The sequence below is a fragment of the Labrus bergylta genome, chromosome 3 (assembly GCF_963930695.1).
Source record: "Labrus bergylta chromosome 3, fLabBer1.1, whole genome shotgun sequence".
NCBI lineage: Eukaryota > Metazoa > Chordata > Actinopteri > Labriformes > Labridae > Labrus > Labrus bergylta.
This window is the reverse complement of record NC_089197.1, coordinates 32,548,562-32,572,930: the sequence shown is the minus strand read 5'-3', so window position 1 is coordinate 32,572,930 and position 24,369 is coordinate 32,548,562. Positions and strand designations below refer to the sequence as shown.

At 39.6% G+C, this 24,369-nt stretch overlaps 1 protein-coding gene across 1 annotated transcript in view; it reads left to right on the top strand.

Annotated features, from left to right (window-relative positions):
- The window catches only part of itfg1 (integrin alpha FG-GAP repeat containing 1), a 164,155-nt gene that overhangs the window by 29,072 nt on the left and 110,714 nt on the right, over window positions 1–24,369 (top strand). The window contains exons 7-8 of the mRNA XM_020648569.3: window positions 4,275–4,324; window positions 15,579–15,660. Of these exons, the coding sequence (XP_020504225.1) occupies window positions 4,275–4,324; window positions 15,579–15,660 (132 nt within the window). The remainder of the gene's footprint in view (window positions 1–4,274; window positions 4,325–15,578; window positions 15,661–24,369) is intronic.

The window sequence follows — 24,369 nt, the reverse complement described above, 5'->3', positions numbered from 1 at the left end:
CCTGATTGGCTGATTAACCAAGCTCATTAACACACCACCCAGTGCGACCACAAACACACACTCACACACACACAAACACAGTGACACTAGCAGAGATACACAATGTGGAAATTATAATTGTATCCTGCATAGTGTGTGTGTGTAGTACTTTGCATAATCTATGCATGCATTAGTTATCTTCTTTGCATTTGTAAAAGGGTTTTGAGTCTGTGTGGGCTATATGCCTGCCAGTCCACAAAGTTTTGGGAAATTGAAAGTTGTTTTAGTCCTTTGAGTGTATAAAATAGTTTTCATTTTGCATGTATATTATTGAGATGGCTGTGTGATTGTATGTGGACGTTTCGGGTGGCAGAAATGATGGCTGTCAGCAGCTGTAGTCTGGTGCGCAAACAAAGCTGCCATTTTTGTCCAAATTCAAATACAAGAATATGGCCATTGACTTTAAATATTATGATCAACTTAGTGTCCTGAAACTAAAGCACACAAATGGAAACAATGTAGTTTCTGTTATCAGAAATCTCTATATACAGTCATAATCACATGTGAATGAAGAATGGGTGTATATTCTATACTGTTAAAGTAGTTCTTTTCCCCTAGCGCTTCACTGGGTGTAGTGCTGGCCTAAATTTGATATCACAATATTTTTTTTTCCTAATGTCGATATTTGATATGACTTGATATTTATCGTATTAAAGTTTATAAATGTAGCCTATTTAACTGAATCTCCACTGTATAAAAAAAAAAAGATCACTGGCCCGACCTTTGTAATCACTGGCCCAGGAACTTTACTTTAGATTTGAAGAATAACAGTCACCAATTTACTCTTGAACCATTCTGATGCAAAAGTCAATTACAACTTTTATTAAATTAATTGAGCTCTAAAAATATTGTGTATTTTTCTTATATTTATGTGCTGATGTTTATTCACCATAACTGTAAGAGTCTACTTAATCTGATATTAATGAGGCTGTGATAGAGCTGGAATCTCTCCTTCTTTCTTTTCTGTGAGAAACTCTTCATCCTTAGATCTTTACTTTAGGAGCTCTCTTCAGGGTTAAGATGCTTTGTGAATATGTAACAACACCACAGGTAACTGAACCCAAAAGCACGACTCACAACGCAGGCTTTGATGGGGGAAAAAATACAGTCTTTACTCTTGAAGAAGATACAATCCAAAAAAGTGATCAAGGGGAAAGGGGAAACAAAAGGCTTGAACACTTCTCACAGGGGTCGAAGACGAACTGGCACAGAAGGAAGGGAAGCTACAGACTAAATAGTAGGGTGAGGGGGAAGACAACGAGATGCAGCTGGGAACAATCAGGGCGGGGCAGACAATCACACAGGTGGGAAACACATGAGGGCAGGAAGTGACGGATCTGAAACGAGAGGAGAAGTTAGTGACCCAAAACAGGAAATAAAACAAGATAGAAATAAAAACAACCTAAGGCCCTGAGCTGGACATGACAGAATAACTTTTATCTTTACCAGGATCTAGTCTTTAACTTTAACGTGTTCCAGCTCCTCCAGCTGTCTGTCACTGTGGCTCAAACTTTTCTCCTTTCTGTTTTCGTCATGCCCTGCTGTCACTCGACTTTTCTGGTGATTTGTTTCTTTGAATGCTGATTTAAGCTCGGCTTTTGTCGGGATATGATGTGTTTAAAAACCAAACGTGTGTTTTAGTAGAGAAAACCTGCGCTTAAATCTGTGTGCGATTGTACAACTCGAGTGTAGCGAGCGTGCTCGCGGGAGAGAACGAAATATCGCGAGGAAACTTTGAAATAGTTTAAAAAATGAAATCGATGTTCCCTTTTCCATATCAAGCATTAATTAAATATCGATCGAATCGAGCTTCACAATATATCGCCCAGCACTAACTGGGTGTTGGTTGTATTAGAGGAAACAGGCGACTTGGAGAGCAAAGGAGGCAGACGGCAGTATCAGAATTGCAGTTCTGAAGACCATCAGCTATCATCTAAGGATACTTTGGCTTTTTGTCAATCCTAATAAGCAGATATCTGTATAGAATTGCAGTCATGGATGTTCTGTCTCCATGCCAACTCTATTAAATGGAAGAGAATGTATGGCTGCTATATGTTCAGTATGGTTTCCCTGAATGTGTACCCGTTTGCTGCATCTAAGCAGCAATCCCCAGTATTAAAAATTGAAGGCAAAACAGAAATGCAAAAAGTGCATTTCCTTTAGTGTTTAGGCTGGGTCCAAAAGCCCTGCAAGCCCCTTTAACATCCATATTTAAATGCTAATTTTGACAGCAGAAATAAACACGTTTACAGCCACATACCAAAAACAGATTGTTAGCTTTGCTCATTTTTTAATTCCGTTTTCATTATATTAGTGCTTTTAGAGTTATGCATACTTTTTCACAATCGGGGCAGGGTTGACTTGCTTGACAGGCTGTTTGTCAGGACGCTTACCTTACCTTACCTTTAATTACCTTATCCCCAACTTTTTACCTGTTACTAAATTTATTGAAAATAAGGTGGCGGTAGCATTTCCAACATGACAACCATCATGGTTTGGCTTCAAAATGCATCTTCAGATACCAGTGGGTGACATCACTGATACTACGTCCATGTTTTATACAGTCTGAAGCCCGGAAAATGTTGGCCTCCGTCCCCAAAACACACAGTTGTCAGATGATTGCCAATTCTTTTTCCAAGAGTGTTCACTAACTATTGGTATACCAAAGCATTCCTGTATAGTGCAAGGCAAGTTAGGGAAAGGTATTGTGGTATTATTTATTGTAGTAAGGTATTATGTACCACAGCGGGACATACAAATACAGAGATTTAGAAAAGATATCCTTCTGAATCTCCCCGACCTGAAGCTTCCTAAAGCGAGCTGTTTCATTCTACTGACTTTTCCCTCTATGCTGGAGGCGACTTCAGTGGAATTCTGGGATAATATTTCAGAGCACATGCAGGGGAGAATAAACAGGGGTCTCAGGTGGATGTGTGCTTTAAGGTTAGAACAAGGTTTGTGATGCGGCCAATGTAAAGAGAGAGTCATTTAGTGAAATGTGTACTTTTTTATTCATTATATAAATCGTATTTTTCACCTCCAGTAAGAAGCTTTGCACATACCCACCTCATAACAAAAAGAGCTTATATCCCATAGAGCGCATATCACAGTATTTCCACACATCCTTCCCCCTGTCTTCTTTACATTCATTCCTTTACCGTTTATATTTTACCATGCAGCGCACGGCAGCTCATGGAGTACAGCAGGGGCCCTAAGGCAGATCAATGCCAATATTTATTTCATGTCCAATCACTGGGGCAGGGCCACAGTCCGAAAGAATGCAGCGATGAAAATGAACGTCCTCTCAGAGCGGCACACAGAGGCAGTATTAGAAGTGCAGCCTGCAGCCTAAGCTTCGAGAGCGGAGCACATGAGCACAAGTGCAGGTTATAGGATTCCGATACGAGCGAGCTGCAAGCATTACCAGGGGGTGAAGCCTCCAGAAAGCTGAACAAAATCCTATTGCTTTCAGTGGGAGATCCCCCCCCCCCCCCCCCCCCCCACTACTATCATTTTTTTTTCCTTTTCTTCATCTGTGTTCATGCTGCTTTTTTGCTCAAGGAATGCTACCTTTCCTCTCTGCACACAACAGTCACGACCTGTCAGTGCCCGAGTCAAAGAACTGTCACAACATAACAAATTCTGTTCATTACGAATCAACCGTAGACATTTCACATCTATCCACACTCATATTCTCTTTTTATTTTGTTCTGTATTACTCTACTGAGTAAGTGCAAACACCATCATGTTTTTACTCCTGATATTAACAGGTAGATCTGTACATCTGACATGATCTAAAATATAGACCTCTGTAATAAAACGCCTATTCGTGTCTTGATTGCTATACTTTGTACAGAGGTAAAGACTCCTTTATAAACAAAGCACTGATTGAAATGTTGTTTCCTGATCTGCTCATCAGTTCTACAAATGTTCACAGATTGACATCCTGAGTTTTCTTTTTTTTTGGCTCTCAGTTCAGTTCAGATCTTTATTGTCGCTGGAAGGGAAATTAGATTTACAGCAGTGGACAAAAACACAACAAATAAAAAGACAGAGGACAGTGCAACACAACCTGATGGAAAACAACCAAGAAAAATACAAATTCCTACCAATCTACGAAGTTCCCTGAATAAAGAATCATTAGTTCTGTTGGAAGTTTGAATATAATCCCCAGATGAACCTCTGTATCACTAACACGTTTCCTTCCTTTGTCTCTGTCCTTCTTCTCACTTCAGATTTGTTCCTGACCACTGTGGGGCCTAAATATGAGACCTGGGTCAACAAGGTGAGGAGCACTTTCTTTTGAACAGTAGTTTCTTGTTTTCCTGTCCCTGTCTTCCTTTCTCCTGTCGATGTATTTAAAAGTTAATTTAGCATGAAATGGTCACATCCATAACCTGTGCAGAGGAAGGGTCTCTGTGTGGTAACAGGATTTTGTACAAATCAAAAGCCTGTGAGTTTTAACTCTCTGGTTTTCATAATAACATGTATGTTGTTTTATGGGTGTTTGGACTGCTTTAATTCAAGATTATTTGTTTTCATTCCCAATAACCACATTTTAATGTTTACATTCACTGCGTTCAGTTGAGCAGCCTGAACGGCCATACTTTCACAGCATTAAGATGTAGTCGAATGAAGCTCAAGCTATCGCTATCTGTTATACCTCAGAGTTGGCGCATATTTAGTGGTGTGGAACAAAATGCTACAGGATTTATTTCAAGCTCAGTTGAAACACGTGCAGGAAATAAAGGAAAGCAGATGGACATAAAAAAAACTGTGAGTTCTAGCTAAGACACACACTTTCTACATGTTGTTTATTCATAACACTTCACAGCGCAGTAGCGGTATTAAACAGTGTCAGCGCATGTTGCTTGTTGTTCTCATATCATGCTGGCTTATTCCCAAAGACTTCTCATGAGACATTATGTTAAACAAAGAGGAAGGAATTGAAAAACAGGCTTAATCTTAGTCTTCTGATGAACTTAAGTTATTAATATTATTATTTTATCTTATTTAAAGTTGCAGTATAGTGGTAAGCACAATAAGAACCTGGTTACATGCTGCTATTTGTTTCAGTCTCCATCAGTGATAACTTTAAATATATTCCAATAACCACACACACACACACACACACACACACACACACACAGCCTTTCTTTTCTCTTTCCTTTTTAAACATATGGTTTAAGTATACCACATTGCGGTGCATAATAGGCATGGAGCAAAACAATGTGTGCCTATGTTAAGTGACTATGTTAAGTACATCCAAAGGTATTTACCCAGTGAGCAGAGAGCGGTGACCCACACTGCACCCCTCTTTTCATTTCGTCACTGCAACAAACAGATCTGCAAAGCTCAGGTAAGCTTGAAGGGTGCAGGATTCTTGCTTCTGCAGCAGCAGGACTAGTTTACATTCTGAGAGAGCAGAGAGAGGAGACTGGGGCTCTGAGTTTTTTGTCGAAGGGGCCTGTTTGAAATTCAGCAGGTCGAAGCACCAGTCGAACAGTGGTCTATCTTATCACAGTGAGGGGGAACGGGAGACAGAAAGGGGAGGGGCAGGGGAAGAAGAGAGAGAAACAGAGAGAGTTTGAAGGATTTGTCAGTGAAGGTGTGTGGGGGTAGAGAGAGAGAGAGAGAGAGAGAGAGAACGAGTAAAGCAAAAAGCAGAAAGTAAAATGCATTTTCCAAAAACCAGTGAGATGTGAGACACGGAGAAGGAATGATGATCAAGCTAAAGGAAGCAAGTGAACAGTCGGAGGAGCAGAGATGATGCTCATTTTGAATTTCTGGGGAATGTAAAGCTCTAGTTTATTTCATCTCAGCAATTCATGCATGTGAAAACGTTTACCTCCTTAACTTTCAAAAAGCACCATCATGAGCTCTAGTTTGTTTTTTTCTATACTTTCTGACACCTGGACAGCTGATGACGTTATCGTCTGCAAATATGCAAGTGTTGGCAAGTGGACATGACCAACTGAGATATTGCAAATATATCTGCCAACCAATAAGATGCATCAATTATCCCCATGAGCATGTCAGTATGTTGATATGTGAAAAGACAAGGTCAGCTGTAGAGCTTTGGTTAGGTTCAAGTATTTTATCTGTTTGAAATATGTTTTCATCTGTTGAGTGTATTTGAAAGTCAACTCAACTTCAACCCTATTTGTCCCCTAAGGGCGATTGTTTTTACAGCAAGGCAAAACAGGACAGGAAAAAGACAAAATACAAGAATATATTTAAAAAAGCTTACAGGGTTAAAATGTAAGAGACACTGAATATAGCAGCCTTCGAGGAAACAACAGTGATCCTCTTAAGAGCTTTCATTAGAATAAAGTGCAGAGTCAACATGAAATATAAACATGTCACTGTTAAATAGTCATTAAGTCTATCAGTGCAATCTATTCTTCAGGTTGTGCAGCCTTGGCAGAGGTTTTTTTTCAACCATGATACTTTGTTTATGTGGCATTAAGGAAATCATGTAATTAGCATTTTTATGTTCATGCTAGATGCAGTTGACAATCCGTATTCATTAGCGCCAACATGATGCTAATGTGGAATTATCATATAGTTGGCAATTCATTTGACACCAGAGGCCTGTTTTATCAGTGTCTAGTAAAAAGAGGCAATCTTCTAAACCTCACAACAAGCCTGCGAGAGAATGTGTAATAATGTAGATTGCAGATCTGGACATTAGTGTTTCCAGCTCTCTAAGAAGTCCTTATGTCATTTCTTCATCATAATTAATTAATTCATTTGTTCCTGCATGTCTTTCAGAGGGAGGGTCAATATCTCATTCAGCCGATCTTTTAATTTGAACACTTTGCAAAACTGTTAATTGATTGATGAGTCTTCAGTGTTTGGTGAAGCAGATCTTTTGTGAATGTTGTGGCTCATCTTTCACACAGTGTGGATCTTGTGAAACACAAACAAAAACTGTGTTTTAAAGAGTGACTTTGAAGGCTTGTCAGGTACAATCAGGTCCTCTGCAGTATTCCTGTATCTCTCCATCTCTCTCCCTCATCTTTAGATCGTGATAAAGCCGAATCCTCTCGTTTCATCCTGCCAGCTTGTCTGTACTTTTTCCACTCTATTTTTCCTTAAAAGCACAAACAGCTTCTTACATCTGCACACACTTGAATAAATGCAAAAAAAATCTTGTTTCCTCAAATGCTCATGACAAAACACCATCCTCGCTCAAAACAAACACACAAGGCCAGGCCATTTCCCCAGCATCCTCAGAGCATTAGACCCCCTGTTAATCCCACTGCAGTCTCTGGTTCAATGCGGCTGCATCTACCGGTCACAGGCCAGCACGCGCCTCTTTCCCCAGCACTCTGTTTTAATTACTTTTCTCTGTTTTCTCTCCCCTTCAGTCTCCTTCCATTTCTCCCTGTTTCTCTGTTTTCCTGAGATTACACAAGAGGATGCAGTCACAGAGGACGGGGGGGGGGGGGGGGGAATACAAGCTGGAAAGATGCGTCAAGCAAAATGGTTTTCTTTTATTGGCCGACGAATAGAGCCTGGGGTTTTAAAGGTCAATTCTCACCAGACTGATATCATAATTTAGGTCATGAGAGACTCATTTGCACACATCTCTGGCGACAGTCTTACCCCTTAGTTTGAGATCTACATGTTTTTCAGCGCTTTATCACAGAAAGAGAAATAATATGAGGAACCAACAGAGCCCTGCTTTTGATGTATGTAGGAGGAATTTACATTTGAAGCATTACGGCCTTGTGCATCCTTGGACTCGTACAATAAATGTGGAATACTTTTTTGTTGTTGTCGTTGACAGCAAGGACAACAATGAAATGTCCAATTGTAAAATAGCTAATTTCATGCTTATTTGGCGCTGTCACAAGTATTACAAATATTCCCTCTAGGCTTAGATGCATAATGCACATGATAGAAGGGTTGCATGAGCTTATGTCGGCTTTACCTCATAGGGAGAAAACAAACTATGTACATTTGCATGGACTAATATTAAGTTCAGACAGTTCTTCATTGGCTACACAGTGGCGCAGTGGTTCAAATCCCTGTCAGAAAAGGAGCCTTTCTGTGTACTCTGGCTTCCTCCTAGTCCAAAGACATGCTCGTTAGGTTAATTGGTGGCTCTAAAATTGTCCGTAGCTGTGTGTGTGTGAGTGTGGCTGGTTGTCTGTCTGTATTTGTTACGACCTGTGATTGACGGTTACAACAAATAGTTTGCTCAAAAAGGCATGTCCAGCTACACACAACTTTATTCATAATACAGTTGGACATCAGCATTTGCAAGAATTCTGCACCATCTTGTGTTAGTTTGATATTTTTTTTACTACATTTAAAATCAACTGCCCCAGAATGTTTTCTGCTATTTGTTTACGTAGTCAAATCACTTTTCCTGCTACAACTGCACATATGCCATACCAGTGATCTGTTTCAGGAGGTCTCTTTGCCTGTGTCTTTGTGTGTGTGTGTGTGTGTGTGTGTGTGTGTGTGGTGCATGTGTTTGGAGTGATTTGAACAGAAGGGAGGAATAATAACGAAGACCTGTAATCCTTTCATCTTCACACATCAATCTACTGTTCTCAGACTGTCACGCACACACACACACACAGTTTTAATCATGACATCTTGCAATCAGGCGACCAGGCACCAGTCGATCACACCGACTCAGTCCTCATCCTCACCACAGAGAGAGTTAACATCCTGCTGCCTGATCTGAGGGAGACTCAGTATGTGTGATTGGAAGCTCTTGATCTAATTGACACCAGTTGATTTTCTCTGCTTTTTGAAGAGATCAGCTTCAAAGTGTTATTTCTATTGCACGTGTTTGATGAGCATGCATGCATACTTTTAACAAAGTAGAAGGTAAATCTAATTTCACTATTGGCATTAGAGAGAAGTCTGTTAAACAAATGAATAAGAATTTTAAAGGAGCATTACGTGAGATATCTGCTGAATTAAATCATAAACTGACCTTACTATATCATCAGACATTAAGGAAACATGCTGCAGAAAGGAAACCAGTAATCAGAACTGGTTCAGATATGAATGATTTTACCAGGCCTTAAAAGCCTCTGCATTTTTCTAATAAGCTTCATGACCAGAGACGTGGTAAAACTAGGATCAATATTGGAGATTCTTTTGAAAAATGGAGAGAGGTTAGAACACAGAAAGATTTCCAGACCAATGCAGAGCTGGATAAACACTGAAGCTTCGGTGTCCGTGACATGGCAACCTGCGTCCGCATCGACTCTAGAGAGGAGGTGGCAGAGGCAGGCAATGCTCTTCGGTGTTTTCAATTTGGATGTAGTACCCATTTCAAACACTACGAGTAAGAGTTACATCTCCTTAAATGACTCAGAAAATGTAAGTTGGAGCATTAGTTTGTCTGTGTCTTTTCTTCAAGGTATTTTTTTGTACATTCATCACATTGTGGTTACAGAAATAGTAAAAGCATTTAGTATAATGGTATTTCTTTCCAAATTAAAAATAATCATGTTTGCTCTGCTAATGTGATTGTTTGGATTGACTCTAAACCACTTAAACGTTGTTAAGTGCCCTTTACATATCTGCCTATCAACATTTAAAGCGTCAAATATGATGTAATTAATTCTCCTCAAAAAGCTCAATTTGTGTGAATAATTGTAATTGTTGTACTAGGCTTCATTAACTGATAGCCTGTGTCTGCAGAATACCCTTCATAGAATGAAACAACTCACCTGCTGGGCCTGCCTCCTCAGGAGAAATCATGTCACTGAGTCTTATTTACAGAAATAAACTTGCCTGGGGACCATGTTGGAGAAATTGTCTGTGTTTTGTGGTGCACATTTGCGCCAGATATGGCTCTGCATAACATTGGCTTTTTGACGGTACTATAAATAGGCTACCACATAATGACTGATTAGCCTGTTGAAGTATTGAAAAATGTTCCTTTCCTCATGCTGCCATGCATGTCATCAATCTAATCGTTTTGAGATTTCACTCTTCTGGTGGATTTGAGCTTGTTCTTTCTGCAAATTTGTCTGCATGCTGTGTGGTGAGATAAGCCTTCTGAATATTCACCCAGAACCCTGTTAAAACCCTCATTTAAATTAGCTTTCACAGCCTCAATAGTTCTCAGACATTAAAACAGCAGGAAAAAGGCACAGAGAAAAATAAAATCCCATGCAAAAAAAATAACAAACCAACAAAACGCTGAGATACTAATTAGCATAGTAAAAATAGAAGCTCATATCCTCCATGTTTGGGGGGTTTATAAGAGAGGAATTACAAATTGAAGGCCCCCTTCCACAAGTTATGAGCAAATATTTCTTCGGACCCTCTTAACATTTGTGCGCAGCATGAAATATGAGTGCTAACCCTCTGAATGTAACAGGAAATAGACTTTCAATGCAGGGCCTGATTGTTTTCTATTCTTTATTTTTACTCTCGACCTGCTCTCTGCAAGTTGTACATGACTTCCTTTTGCATAAGGAATAGCTTCGACAATTATGTTAAATTGCAGATTAAAACATAGTTGCTTTTCTTGCTGACCCATGCAAACAAGCTGATTTTATTTTTTACAGTTCCAAGTAGTAACTGTTTGTGGGACTATTAAGTTTGCTACATGTTACATGGGAATCTGTACCTTTTGGGCTCTGGACAACCACAGTGTAGAATTGGGAAGTGATGGCCGCTACATGTGCCTATCAATGTTGAGCAACAAGTAATGGTCCATTCCTATAAAATGTTTTTAAAACTATCACTACAGATCTCCATGCCATATTCCAGTTGATTAAGCTTATCTCAGGGCTGTGTCATTGTGGCAACAGGCTAACCAAGTTAACCCAGACATCCCTCTGGACAGCAACATTTCCTAGATCCTCCTGCGAGACTATGAGATGTTCCAGAAGGGATTTAAAATCCCTCCTGTGAGTTCTGGGTCTACCCTGGTGTCTCCAGTTGGACGTGCCCTGAAACCCTCCAAAGGGAGGTGCTCAGTAGGCATCCTAATGAGATGCCTGTACCACCTCCACTAGCTCTTTTCAGTGTGAAGGAGAAGCACACTCTACTCTGATCTCTCTTCAGATGTCTTTCCCTTATATCCAAGGCTGAGCCAAGCCACCCTTTGGAGGAAACTCATTTCAGCTCATTGTATCCACGATCTGATTCTTTTGGTCACTATTGCTAAAGGTTCCTATTGCATAATTAAACCTCGGAAAGAATCATTCACATGAGGCAGTTGTTACTCTGTCTGACTCCAGAGATTAAAGTCTGAAGTGTATTTTACATACTGATAAACCTGAGAGTTATACAGAGTAACATCAGGCTTTATGATCAAAGACAACTTTTTGTTTTGTGTCAGCACGTCGGTCCATTTGCATACTCTTTCTCTGTTTCAGTCTGTGGTGTTAAATGAATACCTAGTGCTCGCGTACAGTGGGACTGTTAATACAACACTATAACATATCATTGTGTTTGAACAGTCTTTAAGTCTTCAATTTGAAGGTTCTTTAAACAAGCAGTAGGCTACTGCAGTTTCTTTTTACTCTTTTCTTTTTCAAAATCATGTGCTTTTGTCAGAAATAATATGATCTAAAACAAATTTGATCTTATCTAGCTTTGATGCAGAGAAATATAACACATAGTCAAACGTCTTGGTAGATCATTTTTGAGATGTCTGTGTAGGCTCTCAGTCATCCATGGTCAGTTTGAGGCCAACTGGACAGATAGCTGGACTTTGTTGAAGATCTTGAAGATGTTTGAGCAAGTCTGCAGTAGGCTGCCCTTTTATGAAAGCTGTGTGGAAAGAAAGATTTTGAGGTTTGTTCTTTTATTTTGTTTCTATAACTTGTCTTCATAGCTGGTGGCCATTGGTGCCAATTGACTTTTTAATTCAGAGTTTGAGTGTTTATTTTATAGCAAGGATTATTTAGGCAACGTTTGGTAAGCAAAACCTGAAAATAACAAACGACTCAGTTCACTTAGAATCATTTGAAATGCAGTTCTTAGAGAAGCCTTGGTGCTAGTATAATGCCCCATTTTTTGTTTTTTCTTTCTTTCTTCCCAGACAATACACACTGATTTTAGATTTTTGTGGTGCAGGTAAACCAGCGAGACTCCAATTTATGAGAGCATTTAGCATTTATCAGTATTCAGAAAGGACTGCCCCAGTACTTTGAGTCGCAATCAAGGAGTAGCAGCTTCGCAGAGGCCCCATTCAGATGTTAAAATATTAAAGTGCTAAATGATCTACAGAGAACTTCAATCCGCACCATCATTAATCTGTTGGACCATCACACTGGCAGCACTATTCATTAGTCTCCTAATCTAAATGTCTCAGGGCGGAGTGGGAGACTTTGAGCATGAGACTGCCATTAAGATGATCAAGTGGTGCGCCTTGCATGGCAGTTTTCTGGAAGAATTAGACCCACAACAGCTCCAGAGGGCTAAACAACATTTTCTTCCATTTTTTTAGGGACTCTAGTCTGAGGAAACATGATCATCTACATGTCTAAAAATTGCCAAAAGAAGCTTTTTTTTTTCTCATGCTGACGTTTGAACATGTCAGAGTAGCACAGGTGTACATATTCAAATGAATGATGGCTGAGTTCCATTAAGTTGTGAGGGTTTCAGGATCCTTATATTGTGCTGCTGGCTCACTGTCACTCTGTCACAACGCCATGGCTTAGTGGGAACAGAGCTGTTGTTAATGACATTAGTAACACCTGTTTTTTCCTACTATGGCAAGACAAAATGTGCTCTGCAGATAAAGCTTAATTAGAGTCTCACTCATGACAACTTTTACACTCAACCTGTTGGAGGTACTGACATTTATCCATTCTTAACTAACACCTTTCAGAAGCCTACAAGGTTATTGAGTTATAATCTCCAGAAGAGTTCACTGTGCTGGTTAAATGTCTTTCTTTTCTTTTCATTTTGAGAGAGTTTTGGTTCAAACCAGGACTAACTCTGCTGGATGTTCGTTACATTTCATTGATGTTGTTGTTGTGGAGTTCCCTGTACACAGAAAATCAATATTGTGGGAGTGTGTTGCATTTCAATGTTGGTGTCACAGGAACGGTGTAGCTGTCCAATGTTGTTATGTAGGGAGGAGTAAGATATTGAATTATTGAATTTTTGAGTTGAGTTCTTTCCTGTAAAAGATGTGCTGCATCATAAAGCAGAGATACTAAATTTAGTGTTTTTACACTCACATTTTGAGTTACTTCCTTTTATGCTGCATATATGACATGCTTAAATAATGTAGTAGCTGTAAATATATAGTCGACTAATTTATGGCCTTGGTGTCTGCTTTAATCATCTTAATTCTGTCGTTTTTATTTAAGTCCCCATGAGATGAAAAATAGATTTTTAAAATAGATGTGTATTTATCTGCCAAATATATTTCAATGAAGCATTATCTGAGTATTTTTACATCAAACTAAATGTAATTTATCACTAATTTTTTGACCAATTTAAAATCTTCGTCGAAGCTGCTGTATCAATCAAATCAAATCAAATTCGATCAAATTCAACCCAATATTATGTCCCGCCTTCTATCTTGTGATTGGTTCTATGGGTTCTATCCCGTTTCTGTCAGAAATACGTCACAACCAAGCGGCAACCTCCTGTCTTGACAAATTAAAATCCTGCAATCTGGTCCCAAAAAAACGAAATAGGTCTGATTAGTTATTGTCATCGCTGGCACACACTGTACGGGGGTCGAATCTTTTGGAAATTTTTTCTGTTTTTATTTCATGAAAAATACGTGTTATCCATAGTTAGGCGTGTAGCTGACATGATTGACAGGTGGGCGTGATGTAACGGTTCATCAAGAGGCTTAAAACCCGCCTCAGCTCCAGCTCTCAGCTTGTCGTTAGGTTGACTGAAAGTTAGTCTGAGACAGCATTTCCAGCATGGCGGCTGCTGCCGATGAGCCTCCGGAGCCCCATGTCGTAACAGATGGCGGACGTCACTCAATCTTCGTCCAATAATATTTACAGTCTATGGTTACAGCACGGCAGTTTGACACTCTTGAAGTTTCTATGGTGACTTTAAGTTCAGTAAATATATATAATAACAGCAGAAGAAAACAGGAATCCTTCTGCAAAATGTAAATCAAACAAAATATATTAAATCAGTTTGTAAGTTTAAACAGTTATTGACTCACACACAAATGTAACATCAGTATTTACCCACACATACAGCCCTTCAAACACACACACACACACACACACACACACACACACACACACACAGACACACACACAGACACACATGCTTATACATAATGTATATGTTGCTCTCTCTGACTCAATCGTCTCTCTAGCCTCTACTCATAAATCAGTAATATTGGTATCAGCAGGCAACAGTTTCCCACTGCACAGCATCACATCACATCACAAACATGCATGAACATTCCCTTCATCACATTTTTCTGAACTGTTTCAAATGCTACATTAAGAAAAAAATCAGAGTTTAGACGACCAGTAGACAGCTTTTTTGTATCCACTCTCATAATCAAAATTTTAATGGACTGTTGGGCGCACGATCAAAGCAATTTGGAGACCAAGTAAAGTATGTCCTGGGAAATTGCAAGGGGCATTTTGGCATTTTACACTGTTTTGTGAATCAATTATGAGGGTAAGTGAGAATATATTGGACAGGTTAATGGATACTTAAATTAACTGTGCAATAATTAACGCATAATGAAAATAAGCAGCAGAGTTAAGTTCGCCTTAATGAATACATGGCACTGATGATCATTCAACTTCATGACTCTTTATAAATATAACTTTGCGAGCCAAATGCATAGAAGGTTTTCAAAATATTACATTATTTAGGGTCTGACCAATATCGAATTTTTGGGGCTGATACCTATATCGACCTTACGAAGAGAAAACAATCAGATACCGATATATTGGCCGATATCTTTTTTAGATCTGTCTTTGATTTGAACTGCTAGTGTAATACAACATTACAAATGAAATGCTGTTTGACCCGTGAATAAATCTAACAATATCTGTGATGAAATTAGCAGATACCGATAGTCACTGGATATGCTAATGTCAGCGGATATTATCAGCTGGCCGATCAATCGGTCAGGCTCTAATATTATTATATGTAATATTATTCTGCTATATGCAGAATTTTTTTTTTTTTTTCTATTAAACAATTTAATCACCAGATTAAAAGAAATGCATTCAGTGGAGTTGGAAGACACTGCAATAGTTAAAAATGCAATTAGTAATATATATATATATATATTTTTTTAAAGAAATGAATTGGGGTCAATAGTCCAGCTTCTGCAACAACAAAAAGTACATTTGCAGGGCATGAATGTAAATATATTAAGCTTGAATGTACAGCTGATGCTCACACACAAACACACAAATGCCGTTTTAGGTAACTCCTGTATCCATTACAGGCCGCAGGAACCTTGGTTCTGTATAAAACATGTACCTGGTTGATAAGTGTTGATGCAGATGTTTTTATGACTTTGAAAACCTGCATCATGTCTCTCTTTCTTCTCTCTCTCTCTCTCTCTGTATATCTGATGGTTGATCTCTCAGGATGGAAGCTTTGTCAAAACCGAAATCTTTCCAGAAGAACCTCCGCAGAAGATTGTTGGACAGTCCTCCTTCGTCGACTTCGGTGAGAATAAAAGATCATGTTTTAATTCTGTAATGTTACACACTATCCCTTTAATATCTAGCAATGGCACATACTTTGTTGTTTTGGACTGTTCATGGACCAACACAAAATGTAGAAACCAGAAACACTGGGATTCAGTGTGTGAATGCAATCATTATGGTTTGAGAAAGAGGTTGTTACTGGGCATGAGTTGACTCAAAATGTTGTGGCCCTCACTTTATCTGTGTGTGCGGGCGTGTGTGTGAGATCCATTCCTCTGCGAGTCTTTAAGCTCCCTCTGAATTCATGCTGTGTTGCTCCAAAAGCTTCTAAATAGGACTGTGTGGTCTTTCTGGCTTTAGCATTTTCACTACAGCACTCTCATCACATAACTTTCTTTTTATATGAACACACAAACATACACATACAGACATACCCCAAATACTCACACACTTAGCACAGAGGCTTATCTGACAGACACACACACACACACACACACACACACACACACACACACACACACACACACACACACACACACACACACACACACACAAAATGTTCTACATTGAGCCAGATTTTTGTGAACAGCTTATCCCCTTAAACAATCTTGGCCCAGTAGTTTTCATTGTTCAGCTCAGCTTTACATTTCTCCTCAGCAAATCTGCGCTGGCTCTCTAATCTCCAGGCTGCAACGAAGTGTGGCCGCTGGTCACTATTGTCAGAATGACCACCTCAGCCCGGTTTGTGGAGTGTGCTGTTCCACTTCTTCTTTGAGTTTAGACAGAAAACATGATTTTTGATAAGCAGTACAATAATGTAACAGGCAGGTTAATCTGTATTAAAAAGTGAAGAATAGTTTACCTCCTCCAGTCTCTCATCTTCTTCTGGACATAGCACTAATAACTGTGTGCTGCTGTAATGTAGCTAATCCGGTGCCAAAGACAAAAGAGAATCTGACTGTGTATGTGTGAATAACTCTGAGCACATTCTTCTCAGTTCAGTGTTCTTTTGAATAAATATTCATTCAGACCTAAAGGCAGATATCAACAGACTTTTGATGAAGAGTGGTTGCCGTTGTCAGAATTTACATTTACTAGATAATGTGACATTGAATTCCTCCAATTTCAATGAAACATTTATATTTGACCAACAAAAAATACATTGAAAAAACAAAGAGAAGTATCATAAATAGCAAAAGCTATTTTATTTATGAAGCACGTTTTATTACAGGTAAGCTCAATGTGCCTCGCTTTGGGGGTAAAAACAAAGAAATACAAGAATGAACAACTGTTCACAATCATGAATTACTGGTTCAGGAATCAGACAATGAAATATGTGCACAACTAACATCAAACACATGACGTAACAATCACACACCGAAATGACATTTAAAAAAGACTTAATAGAAACTTAGAGAAACATATCCACCCAATATCAACCCACCACATAAAGGATTGCACACACACACACACACACACACACACACACACACACACACACACACACACACTCACTCACTCACTCACTCACTCACTCACTCACTCACTCACTCACTCCCTCTCGCTCTCTCACACACTCTCACACACTCTCTCTCACTCTCTCTCACTGTCAATCTCACTCTCACTCTCACTCTCTCTCTCCCTCTTTCTCACACACTCTCTCTCACTCTCACTCTCTCACTCACTCGCTCTCCCTCTCTCTCTCCCTCTCACTTGCTCTCCCTCTCTCTCTCACTCTCACTCTCTCACTCACTCCCTCTCACTCGCTCTCCCTCTCTCTCTCCCTCTCACTCGCTCTCCCTCTCTCTCTCCCTCTCACTTGCTCTCCCTCTCTCTCTCTGTCTCTCACTCTCTCTCTCCCTCTCTCTCATACACACTCTCTCTCTCACTCTCTCTCTCCCTCTCTCTCATACACACTCTCTCTCTCACTCTCTCTCTCCCTCTCTCTCATACACACTCTCTCTCTCACTCTCTCTCTCCCTCTCTCTCATACACACTCTCTCTCTCACTCTCTCTCACTCTCTCTCTCCCTCTCTCTCATACACACTCTCTCTCTCACTCTCCCTCTCTATCTCTCTTTCTCACTCTCACTCACAGCAGTTTTATCACGCTGACGATTCTTAAGTTAAAGTGTCGGCTTCAGCAGAGCTAACAAGAAGGGACAGCTTCTCCATGCCTCGACTTACCTGCTCTTAATTTCCTTAAAGGTCAGGACTGTCAAAACAATTTGCAATGGTGCGAATTTCAGAGTTCACTTAAGTTGAACCGTACTCAAACAATTGGAGCAGATTTTCTTCACTCACGTGTGAGCAGATTCATTGATTGCAGTGATTCATGAAGATTCCACATCATATCATTTTCTTTCTTCTGAGAGGTCATGAAGCAGCAAAGTGAGAGTGCCTTTAAAATAAGCAGATTTTTAAAGTTATGCCAGAGCTTCAGCTGCACATGTGACGGCTCTGTGTTTATTCTAAGATGTTAAATCACTTACAGTATGTGACTAACTCCCTATTATCATGTTAATCTGGGTAGAAACATTTAAGTAACACAGTCTCAACATCTAAATCTAAAAGATAGAGTCAGTAGCTTTTTCCTAAAACATATCAAATCTAAACTTATACAAAAGTCCCGCTCTTTTCCTCTACTACTTCTTCTTTGTCTTCTTCTTCTCTTCTTCTTCTCTTGCCCTGCTAAACACCTTCTTCTTTGGCAAATTAACATCCATTCACATGACCCTCAATCATGTCATAGGCTCCACTGTGAGGAGTCATGAAGAGGTGACAGGAAGTCCACATCCTTTTTATTTGATGTATTGAATTATCAATATTTGGCACCAACTATACAATAATTGTTTCACACAAGTTAGGACAACGATTCCTTCCTGTATTGATATTTTGTCCCAGCCCTAGTCAATACAAACTATACATAAGAAATCATCAACAGGTAGAGAACCAGCTCATTCATGACTACATGACTCTTTCCAAAAAAGTTTCAGTTGAGTATAAAATCACTCCGGTCAGGATCAAGTGTGAGTTCCAGAGGCAAGACTTTTCTTATATTGATCCCGTACTCCTACTGCTGTATTGATTCATGACAACCAAATCCAAATCGAGAGTGCACAACCTCCCATGAATCAAAATATTCTTACAGTGAAAGACCAGACGATTCATCTGAACTAGTTAGTGATGCAGAACTTCAGAGTTTTATCTGTACAATAAAAGATAGTTCCTTAGATTTGCCTTAACGTATGATAAAAAATCTAGTATAATATCAAAAGAAGCTATCAGTGTTTACTGGTTTGTAGCTTCTGTGCTTTGTGTTAGATTTCATTTCATCATTATTTTTTATTTCATTTTTTTGCACCTTTATTTTACTTTTGCCTGTGTGACCTTCTCACTCAGTTTGAGCTGTGTGCCGATGTTTGCTTGTTAATGTTCGATGCATTTTTAATTAACTTTTGGGCTCATGTGGCACTCATATTCACAGGAGCTCTCACACACAGACACACACACACACACACACACACACACACACACACACACACACACACACACACACACACAGGGAGTGTCAAACTGATAAACACATCCTTATTGGCAAGATTAATCTGTTAATCTCATCACAGCTAGGGGTGTCCATCAAATATTTAGAGAACAAACTTCCCCTTCCCCAAAAACTGACAATAATGTATGAGCCGGAGGGGCAAATGACCTATATGCTACTGTAAGGGCCCTTGTGTATGCCATGGGGGAGTGTGTGTGGTGTAATTTGCTGGTGCGTGTGTGTGTTTAATTCATACTCTCTGGGAGTGTTGACCTTTTTTTTGTTTAAATCTCGAGCTTATCTCGAGAAAAGACTTTTTTCATTTCTTTAATCTTTTCCTCTTCCCCCCCCTCTCCTCCCTTCGGCTCGGAAATGTCACTTCCAGACGTTGCCCTCGTTAGCTGGGGATTGAAGCCTCTGAGGGTCACGCTTCTAATAATCTGCCAAATTCCGGGAGAGAGATGCCTCGCAGGATGTAACGTCTCTTTTCTTTTGGTTCCGTTTTGTCTGCTTCACTCCTCGGCTGTCGCTGTCTATCTTTATTTCTCTTGATCTACTGTGTATCTGCTATCTACAGCTTCCTCGCTTTTCACACTCGTTTTCCTTCTCCTCCCTGTGTAATTCATCCAAACAGCTTCTGGTGTCATTGTTCTGTCGGTGTGGGAGGAGGACTCCGCAATGACCCATAATCACCCTCTCAAACTTTTTCTCTTTGTACTTCAATATTCTAGTGAAGATTTCAATATTAACTTTGCCATTTAAACATCTTTTCCGTAGTGTTTTACAATCGGGATAGCATAATATCTAACACAAGAAGTGGTGGAAAAGGTGACCTGATCCATATTATACATATAATACTCAAGCTATTTCCTCATCTGTACCTTTATACTCTCATATTGTCACAAGAGAGCTGCTCTGTGCCAACAGGAGTGGACTTTGTGTTTGCTATAAAATCAATGAGGCTGAATGTAAGACTCAGTATGAGTCAGTGGAGACCAGCTCTGATGAGAAATGCATTCAAACTTGAAGAGAAATATGCACTCCTAGGTAAAAACACTGTAAATATTTTAATGCCACAAGTCCAGAATTGACAGATTTCAGCCTGAAGCGTGCTGTGTTTTTTTCTTTTATGTTCTACTCTAAGAACAGTACGTTTTAAGACAAAGACACACTCATTTTAAATAAATAAGAAATTGTCAGGTGAGTCTTTTCACATTGCCAAGGTCAGGTACAAGTTACAGACAGGAACAAATCCAAGGCCCCAGCTGAAGTTCAAACTGAATTAGTTTTTGCCACACTACAAAGATGTACTGTTATGTTGCAGACGAACGTCACGATACCATACAATACTACAAGTCATCTACAACACTACTCATCATTATAAAGGTCATGGTAGGATCAATTGAGATACTTTGCAATAGGGCACGGCCGATATGGATTTTTTTTGGGGCCAATACTGATATTTGGGAGGAAGACAAATCAGATATCGATATATATCGGCCGATATCTTTCTTACATCTATGTTCGATCTTTAGAGATAGATAGATAAACACATTTATTTCAGTGATCCCCCAAATGCAGTTATGAAACAAAAAGACCTACAGTATTACTTGGAGGAGCTGATCTCTGATCTGGAACGTAACTATGCATGTACGTGCGTCACCACTTCACACTCTGGAGAGTGATAATGCTTAATGTAATCGATATAGTACACTCTGCTGGTGAGAGCCAAGAAGAGAACTTCGAATGTATACAACCAGGGTCCGAATTTAATTTGTGACTTAAATTTGTTATTGATTAAACAAAACATGATGCCTTCTCAATTAAATGTACTGTAACAGATGTTTATAGGACACAAAAACAAAATTTGTTATTTTGGCCGGTGAATTTTTTCATCTACCTGCCACCTTGGCCGGTGAGTCAAAAAGTTAATTTTGGACCCTGTATACAACGATACTCAAATGGAATGATATTTGAGTGATAAATAGTAGAAGTAATATCGGCAAATATATGTGATCAAATTACCAATAGTCACTTAATATGTTAATATCGGCCCATGTTATCGGCGATTATTTGGCTCTACTTTTCACTTTTAAATAATTTACAGAACATTTTATAGAGGAGCTGATAAAAGTTTGTCGTCTTAATCAGGCAAAGCAATTTAATTCAAAATTTCCCACTCCAATTGAATGTGTGGTTTTCACAAAACAAGAATTCAGAATTGTATTTATCCCTGTTTATTAGGTTACGTTGAATTGTTGCTGTGGCCTTTCCCAATATTCCCATGTGGATCTATTCTCTATCATCCACCCTTCTTAAATCGTCCTCTGACTTCCTCTGCCATTTTTATAATCATCCTTTGCTATTCGTTTTCTCTGCGTGTGGCCATCCGACCACCTCTTCCCCAGGCTAATTAAAGAGCACATTCGGGCTCTGCAGTGAAACCCTGAATGAAATGACCGCGGGGAGGCCGATTGAAAGAAAGGAGATGGACTGGAGATGAATCGAAGTATGAAGGGTAATGGCACAGTTCAGAAGATGACATGAAGTGAGATAGAGAAGAGAATAAAAAAATACAAAGATATGCCAAGGTATGTGATATCAAGAGGGAGGAGGAGAAGATGGCTGAGAATGAAGGGACAGGAGAGGAGAGAGAGGAGTTGTTTGATTGAGCAGCTTCACATCCCTGGAGTGGGGAATTACTTTTATCACCCATCACGCTGTCAATTCTCACTCTGTTGTTTTTACTTCTACCTGTCCTCATCTGTCCCTCCCTGCTTATTTCTCTACATCTTCGTTTATGTCAGCCCTCCTCCGCATTGAGTCCCTAAATATGTCTTCTTTGTCCCTTAAATCATTTATTCTGCATGCATGTTAACATAACATGACAACAGCGACAATAATAAACCCAAGTATGATTTATGACCTTTAGATGTTTTATGATATTAATCTCACAGGATGATAATAAACATCAGATCTTGACCAGTTCTGTCTGCGCATCTGGATTTTGAATTATTCATAAACTTCCTGCTGTGCTTCATGTGTTAATGTGCACAGCATTTTTTTCTATTGCTATGGAGACACATTAGGCATTTTTACTACAATGGGATCTGTGCAGTGGTTATATATCTTATCTTTGCGTTTTCATACAGCTTTTGCTCTTGTATTTTTATGTAGAAGAGAAGTTAGGTGAGTCTGACTCTGATGTGGCCCCGTCTATACAAAATGACTAAACCTCAGGCACACCTTGCTTTTAAACAGAATAGGAGGCGATGCTCTTATTAGTTTCCGTCATGTTTCACCTAAAACATACCTATAATCTGTTAAGCCAATAAATAATGAAATGTGTTAGTTTAAAGAATTATTACGCATCTTTCAGAGCAGATTTTCAGACACACCTCCTTCATCCCTCAGCTCCCCCCTCCCCTCCTGTCTTCACACTTCCAGAATCCCTCCTGTCATGTTTTGCTTTCAGGTTTCTGTGAGGCCGAGAGAGCAGCAGATGAGTGCTTATACAGATCTGAAAACAAGATTGCGATCAATATCGAGTAATGATATCTCAAAGTTGATTTGGTTGTTTTCTGTTCAGGCGACACTTTGTTATTATGACCCAGGGTCCCAGAGTGGGCGGGGTTGTCTCTCCTCCCCTACATGGTGGCAGTGTTAACGGTTGGAGAGGGAGGGGTTCACTGAAGAAAAACATCTAAGAAACATCTTTGAGCCTCTTAGCGAAACATAAACAAGCTGAAGGAAGCACTGTCCTTGAACACAGATCTGAGAACAACAAATCCAGACAGAGTTTGACTTCACTCTCTTTTCAGAAAGTCTTTATTTCACAATATATTTATTTGAATTTTGATATATAAATTTTCAGAATATTGCACATTGTACCTCATCATAAACTAAAAACTGAAAAAAGCTACAACTAGTCATTGCTGGGAGAAGAAAGACTTCTGACCTGAGTGTAATCTTAAAATGATTCTCATTATATGTAATTAAATTAATTTAGTTTAATCTAATTTTAATGATTTTCGAGTCTGGCCCCTGTCTAATCATTAGTAATGAGCTATACGTCATCTTACTTCATTATATAGTTGTCGTCAAGGGAACCAGTCTAAACGAAGATGTAGTTTAACAGTGAATTTTGGCATAATTGTTTTTTTTTTCAATAACATCAGAAATAAGGTTCTGACCTTTCATCGGACTGCACATGTCCAAGATAAAAAATGTATTTTCACCCAATTTATTAATTTTTTTTTTTTTTAAATTGAGTTTATTGGCTCAAAGTCATATGTGTTAGATGCATCCGCAGACAGCATCCACTGGCTGAACTTGACGTGTGTGCGCATGTTTACCTGCACATACGTTTGTGAGTGAATTGATCCAAACAGGAATCTTCCACACACCTACGTTTGTGTGCGAGCCTTTGTTTTTTTTTTTGCAGCCCAGCCTCGTAATAGATGCACAGCATATGCCAGACAAAACAGGCCCATCTGCCTTATCACTGAGGTAATTGCATTTTTCAAAGTGACAGCGGCCAATGCATAATTCATCATTAGGTAAAGCACAACGAAGTCGCACATGCAAGTGTGTCAGCCGGCTTCACTGCAGGTAGGATGGAGAGAGGCCGCTCTGCGACCCGCAGCTCACTGAGATAGGAAGATGTTTTTTTATTCCAGACACCGAGACAGGAATGTGTTTGGAAGTGATATTTAAAATCTGAAAGGCTGTCATCATGATGAGAGGGAGAGGGAGGGAGAGAGGGAGAGGGAGGGAGAGGGAGGGAGAGAGGGAGGGAGAGAGGGAGAGGGAGAGGGAGAGAGAGAGGGAGAGAGCGAGAGAGAGAGCGAGAGAGAGAGAGAGAGAGAGAGAGAGAGAGACTATTTCTCTCTCCTCTCCTCAGGCGTTTCTTCTCCACTCATCTTATTATCTTTTGTTACATCCAACCTCTCGTCCTTTCTTTCTTTTCTGCGTGTCTCATTCTATCCTCGACCACTGTTTCTCTTTACCTTCAGTTCTCATTGTGTATCTTTGTCTCTTTCGCTGGCTGTCTTGCCATATATTCAACCAGTGCATTCTGCCTTCTCACTCGCTTTGCTTTTTCAGCCTCACATTCTCCAACACTTTCTCTCTCGCTGGGAGAGTCCTGCAGTAACAGAGAGTACTGCAGAGCAGCTTGGCAAGT